This window comes from Leptodactylus fuscus, chromosome 5 (genome assembly GCF_031893055.1).
Source record: "Leptodactylus fuscus isolate aLepFus1 chromosome 5, aLepFus1.hap2, whole genome shotgun sequence".
Lineage (NCBI taxonomy): Eukaryota > Metazoa > Chordata > Amphibia > Anura > Leptodactylidae > Leptodactylus > Leptodactylus fuscus.
Genome location: NC_134269.1, coordinates 211,836,368 through 211,843,002, shown reverse-complemented (window position 1 = coordinate 211,843,002; position 6,635 = coordinate 211,836,368). Strand labels below are relative to the sequence as shown.

The 6,635-nt window shown below is 43.2% G+C and overlaps 1 protein-coding gene across 1 annotated transcript; it reads right to left on the bottom strand.

Moving 5' to 3' along the window:
• Nucleotides 1–878: 878 nt before the first annotated feature.
• On the bottom strand, nt 879–2,735 carry LOC142204020 (E3 ubiquitin/ISG15 ligase TRIM25-like). The gene has a single exon (XM_075275194.1). The coding sequence runs from the start codon at nt 2,695–2,697 to the stop codon at nt 1,087–1,089; it is 1,611 nt and encodes a 536-aa protein (XP_075131295.1). The 5' UTR covers nt 2,698–2,735; the 3' UTR covers nt 879–1,086.
• Between the last annotated feature and the right edge of the window lie 3,900 nt (nt 2,736–6,635).

Below are 6,635 nucleotides of genomic sequence, written 5' to 3'. Positions count from 1 at the left end.
CCCGATCTGGTGAAAGGTCCTCTTTAACCCTTTCAGTGGTTTTCCAATTGCTTTTCCTTTATAGTGTACTTTGTCTTTATATCTGAATACCTTATTTTTCTGCTACTATAAAACAATCGATACCATCATTTTTTGGGATTATCAGATCCTCTGGAACGGTGGATGTTGGGTTAGAATTTATAGCAGTTATGTATCCACACCATGTTATATGTGATATCTATACTTGTTCTAGTGCTGCCACCTTGTGTTCATTTTAGTACGTACAGTTGGAATAGTTCACACTAGACCTATGATCATTCCTGTGGATTATTTTGATGATATGGTCGGATATAATGAAAACCACACAGAAAAACTCCTAAAACATGCACATTTATTTAACATTTTACACTTAAGCTCCCGCACAGCTTAACAGACGGAAATATTTAACATGTAATATCTGGCAGCGCAAAGAAAATGTAATTCTGAAGAGAGGTTTGTATAAGAAAAAAAAATTGTATGTAAAAAACACCTTATAAACTGTATCTGTAACTATAATGACCCCAAATATAAAGTCATTTTACATCACAGTGTTTCGTGTTTTGTTCCCATTCTACCCCACAAGTAACTATTTTACAGATTCCAAACACATTATGCAGCACATGTAATGCCGCCTTCACAAAGTGGCCACACATTGATTCCTTATACTGATGACCTATCCACAGTGATCCAGGGAGGTCCAATACCAGCACCCCCACAGATCAGCTGTTGCAGTGGCTTACAGTGGTGGAAGCTTCTGGTGAATATGGAGTGTAGGCAGCTCTGGTCCTATATAATAATATAGTATTAATAGTAGTAATGTTTTCTTCTTTTTTTTTTTTTATCCTTCTCTGGCCCTCCGCTTATTATACTCTGAGGTCTTTTCAGTATAATAATTTACCACAATGTGGCGGCCATTTTCATTTGTCAGAGACTAATTCCCTAAATACCTTTTTAGAAGTAATACAACCAGGAGGAGTAGCTGAGGGGACTGACAGGAGGAATAAGCCAAGGGGGACAATTTTATATACTAAGATGACATCCCAGTGTCACCCAAGTGCCTTCTGTCCCCTATTGATTATATGTAGGCGACATGGGTATTTTATGTCCCCCTAATATCTTTATAGAACCATTACTCACAGTTACTGCAGCATGAAGGGGCTCGGTGAAGGTGGCAGTGACGGTGTGTAAGTGTCTGATGGGGTTACACAGCTCATAGAAGGACAACTGCCCGGCCTCATAATCCAGACAGATCCTCAATCTATTACTGGAGATCTGGAGAAGTAACGGGATCTCTTTATTGTTATGTCTCACAGAACAATGACTATTAAACCGTCTCAAACTCCAGGACTTGTTATTATCTCCAAAGAGTGACTGCTGCCCCCTCCTGGCTATACTGGGATAACACATCCCCACCCTCCAATACCCTGATCTACTGATCTCCACATCCCAGTAATGTCGCCCTGAGATAAATCCCCTCCTGCTTATCACCTGATTATACTGGAATCTCTCGGCTGTTTCTGGACGATTCTGCTTCGCTTCTGTCAGTGTTGCAGTTTTCAGGTCGTCTGATATATGGAGATTATTATTAGCCGTGTTTACATCCAGTAATATGTCTGCAGGGACCGCCACATAGATCCCGCTCCTTATACCTGATATTATATCACATAATGTGTGTAATGTGTCTGAGATCACAGCCACATCCCGACCATCTACATCATGGCGCTGTCTATCATGTCCCCCAGTGTCCTCATCACCTCCCCCCTCCTCAGGATCACACAAGTCACCTGTGTCTGGTTCCTGTAAGACAGTCAGTAGATCAGTCATGTTACACAGCTCCTCAATGTGCCGCATCTTCATGGACAGCTCGGCCTTCTTTATCTCCAGCTTCTGGATCAGATCAGACAGTGACAGTGACCGCTGCTCCTCCTGCCTGGAGATCTCACTCAGGACCTTCTTCTCCAGGTCGTCCAGTCGTCTCCTGATGTCTATAAACAGGGCAGTGACTCTCTCGGCTTTTCCAGATGCTTTCTCTTGAGCTTTTCTCCTGCGCTCCTCCAGACTCTGGACTCTTTCCTCAGTCTTCTGTCTCTTTGTGGTCAGTTTCTGGAGAACATTTCTCAGTTTCTTCTTCTTCTTCTCAGAGGCCTCATCCAGCATCTCCACCCGATGTCCTCGATGTTCTCCATCCAATCTACAGGACACACAGATACAAGCAGTGTCCTCAGTACAGTAATATTCCAGGACCTTTTTATGGACAGAACATTTCCTCTTCTCCAGGTTAGTGCTGGGATCACATAAGACGTGTTCTGGTGACTTGCTGTGGACTCTCAGATGTTTATCACACAGAGAAGCTTCACAGTGTAGACAGGACTTCACAGCAGGTACAGGAGAGTGAATACAGTAAGTGCAGCAGATCCCGGTTTGTGTCTGTGTTGGTTGAGTAGACAATAAATTCTCCATTATATTACGTAGAGCTATGTCCCTCATCAGTACAGGGCGCACCTGAAACTCTTCTCTACATTCAGGACAGGAATAAACTCCAGACTGGTCCTGTGTATCCAGAACACGATCAATACAGAGCCGGCAGAAGTTGTGTCCACATCTCAGCATTACAGGATCGGTATAAGTGCTCAGACAGATGGAGCAGTCCAGCTCGGCTCTCAGGGCAGAGGACGCCATGGCTGACAGAAGAAGGAAGAGAGAAACGAAACTACAATTCTCTGACACTCAGGAACCAAAGGGCGAGTTTTGCACTTTTGTCTCCAGGAAAGGGGCAGGACAGCACAAGATCAGTCATTATTAACCTGTTAATGGACACTATTAATAGTCATGTTTGATCAGCTGTAAATTTAGGGCCTTCATTCAACAAATGGCAAATAATCGGTCACGCTCAGTGATTCATACTATACACTGATATTCTATGACAGGGTTTGTTTTGGCAGACATAAATCCACCCCCAGCCATTCTGAATGGTCACTCACAGTAAATTTTTTTACTGAATTGGCCATTTCTGATGACTATTTTCTCATGTGTATGGCCGACGTAATAGTCAGAATTATATAGTTGTAAAAAAGAAAACAGGAAATGAAGCATAAGTAACATTACCTCCTTAAAGGGGTTGTCCAGGCATATAAATGTGATCAAGGAGGCCGGGGAAGGTGTGAAAAAAAAATTAATAAAACCCCATACACATCTGGTCCCAGAGCTCCGCTATCCCCCGCCAATGTACAGCGACACTTGTGGGCTTGTTCAAGTGGAAGTCCTCGCGGCACGTGACCACTGAAGTCAATCAGAGGCCTCACCAGTCACGGGAGAGGACCCAAGATGTCACTGGCGATGTATATGTACACTGCAGATTGTATCCAGGCCACTATATATAAGCCTAGAGGGCGGGGAGGAACAGAACTTATATATCGTTCTCTCTTCAGTCTTAGTAATTTTTCACATTATATTTATACTATACTAGCAGGAGGACCCGGCTTTGCACGGGTATATTACATTTTATGTTTGTGTAGTGGCCCATAAGAATTGTCCAATTTTGCACTGGTGTATTTTGTATGTTGTTTGTGTGTGTGTCCATAAGCGTCATGTGATTATGTGTACCTCATTTTGGATATCAGTGAAAAACCTGTGATCAGTAGTTATGTATACCTGGAGTAAAGCTGTATCTAATCCTTCCCTGTGTAGTACTGTGTTTAGACGCAAGTATCTAATCCTTATTGGTGTGGTGCTGTGTGCAGATGCAAATATCTAATCCTCCGGCGTATGGTACTGTGTGAAGAGGCGCGTATCTAATCCTCTAGCAAGTGAAACTGTGTGCAGACGTGCATATCTAATCTTATGGTGTTGGCCAAAAGTATTGGCACCCCTGCAATTCTGTCAGATAATACTCTTTTTCTTCCAGAAAATGATTGCAATCACAAATTCTTTGGTATTATTATCTTCATTTAATTTGTCTTCAATGGAAAACCACAAAAATAATTGTCAAAAAGCCAAATTGGATATAATTCCACACCAAACATAAAAAAGGGGTGGACAAAAGTATTGGCACTGTTTTAAAAATCATGTGATGCTTCTCTAATTTGTGTAATTAACAGCACCTGTTACTTACCTGAGACACCTAACAGCTGGTGGCAATAACTAAATCACACTTGCAGCCAGTTGAAATGGATTAAAGTTGACTCCACCTCTGTCCTGTGTCCTTGTGTGACCACATTGAGCATGGAGAAAAGAAAGAAGACCAAAGAACTGTCTGAGGACTTGAGAAGCAAAATTGTGAGGAAGCCTGAGCAATCTCAAGGCTACAAGTCCATCTCCAAAGACCTGATTGTTCCTGTGTCTACCGTGCGCAGTGTCATCAAGAAGTGTAAAGCCCATGGCCCTGTGGCTAACCTCCCTAGATGTGGACGGAAAAGAAAAATTGACGAGAGATTTCACCGCAAGATTGTGCGGATGGCGGATAAAGAACCTCGACTAACATCCAAACAAGTCCAAGCTGCCCTGCAGTCTGAGGGTACAACAGTGTCACCCCGTACTATCCAGTGTCAGCGTCTGAATGAGAAGGGACTGTATGGTAGGAGACCCAGGAAGACCCCACTTCTTACCCAGAGACATAAAAAAGCCAGGCTGGAGTTTGCCAAAACTTACCTGAGAAAGCCATAAACATTTTGGAAGAATGTTCTCTGGTAAGATGAGACAAAAGTAGGAAAAGGCCTCAACGTAGAGTTTACAGGAAAAAAAGAGGCCTTCAAAGAAAAGAACACGGTCTCTACAGTCAAACATGGCGGAGGTTCCCTGATGTTTTGGGGTTGCTTTGCTGCCTCTAGCACTGGACTGCTTGACCGTGTGCATGGCATTATGAAGTCTGAAGACGACCAACACATTGTGCAGCATAATGTACAGTCATGGCCAAAAGTTTTGAGAATGATACAAATATTAATTTTTACAAAGTCTACTGCTTCAGTTTTCTTAATAGCAATTTGCATATACTCCAGAATGTTATAAAGAGTGATCAGCTTAACAGCAATTACTTGCAAAGTCAATATTTGCCTAGAAAATGAAGTTTATACCCCAAAACACATTTCAACATCTTTGCAGCCCTGCCTTAAAAGGACCAGCTAACATCATTTCAGTGATTGCTCCATTAACACAGGTGTGGGTGTTGATGAGGACAGGGCTGGAGATCAATCTGTCATGATTAAGTAAGAATGACACCACTGGACACTTTAAAAGGAGGCTGATGCTTGGCATCATTGTTTCTCTTCGGTTAACCATGGTTATGTCTAAAGAAACACGTGCAGTCATCATTGCACTGCACAAAAATGGTCGTAAAAATGTGACGTAAACGCTACTGTAACGCGGCACTCGGCGTCAAAATAAGCACAAAATGAGCGCCGCATTACTCCGTGTGAATGGACCCTAACAGGGAAGAGTATCACAGCTAGAAAGATTGCACCTCAGTCAACAATCTATTGCATCATCAAGAACTTCAAGGAGAGAGGTTCCATTGTTGCCAAAAAGGCTCCAGGCACCCAAGAAAGACCAGCAAGCACCAGGACCATCTCTTAAAAGTGTTTCAGCTGCAGGATCGGGCTACCAGCAGTGCAGAGCTTGCTCAGGAATGGCAGCAGGCAGGTGTGAGTGCATCTGCATGCACTGTGAGGCGGAGAATCTTGGAGCAAGGCCTGGTCTCAAGGAGGGCAGCAAAGAAGCCACTTCTCTCCAGAAAAAAACATCAGGGACAGACTGATATTCTGCAAAAGGTACCGGGAGTGGACTGCTGAGGACTGGGGTAAAGTCATTTTCTCTGATGAATCCCCTTTTTGAATGTTTGGGACATCTGGAAAACAGCTTATTCGGAGAAGACGAGGTGAGCGCTATCACCAGTCTTGTCTCATGCCAACTGTAAAGCATCCTGAAACCATTCATGTGTGGGGTTGCTTCTCAGCCAAGGGAATCGGCTCTCTCACAGTCTTGCCTAAAAACACAGCCATGAATAAAGAATGGTACCAGAATGTCCTCCAAGATCAACTTCTCCCAACCGTCCAAGAGCAGTCTGGCGATCAACAATGCCTTTTCCAACATGATGGAGCACCTTGCCATAAAGCAAAGGGGAGAACTAAATGGCTCAGGGAACAAAACATAGAGATTTTGGGTCCATGGCCTGGAAACTCCCCAGATCTTAATCCCATTGAGAACTTGTGGTCAATCATCAAGAGACGGGTGGACAAACAAAAACCTACAAATTCTGACAAAATGCAAGCATTGATTGTGCAATAATGGATGGCTATCAGTCAGGATTTGGTCCAGAAGTTGATTGAGAGCTGCCAGGGAGAATTGCAGAGGTCCTGAAGAAGAAGGGTCAACACTGCAAATATTGCAACGCTGCATTAACTCATTCTAACTGTCAATATAAGCTTTTATTACTCATAACATGATTGCAATTATATTTCTGTATGTGATAAAAACATCTGACAAACACACATAAAAACCAGAGGGCAGCAGATCATGTGAAAATATAATATTTGTGTCATTCTCAAAACTTTTGGCCATGACTGTAGGGCCCAGTGTGAGAAAGCGGGGTCTCCCTCAGAGGTCAGGGCTCTTCCAGCAGGACA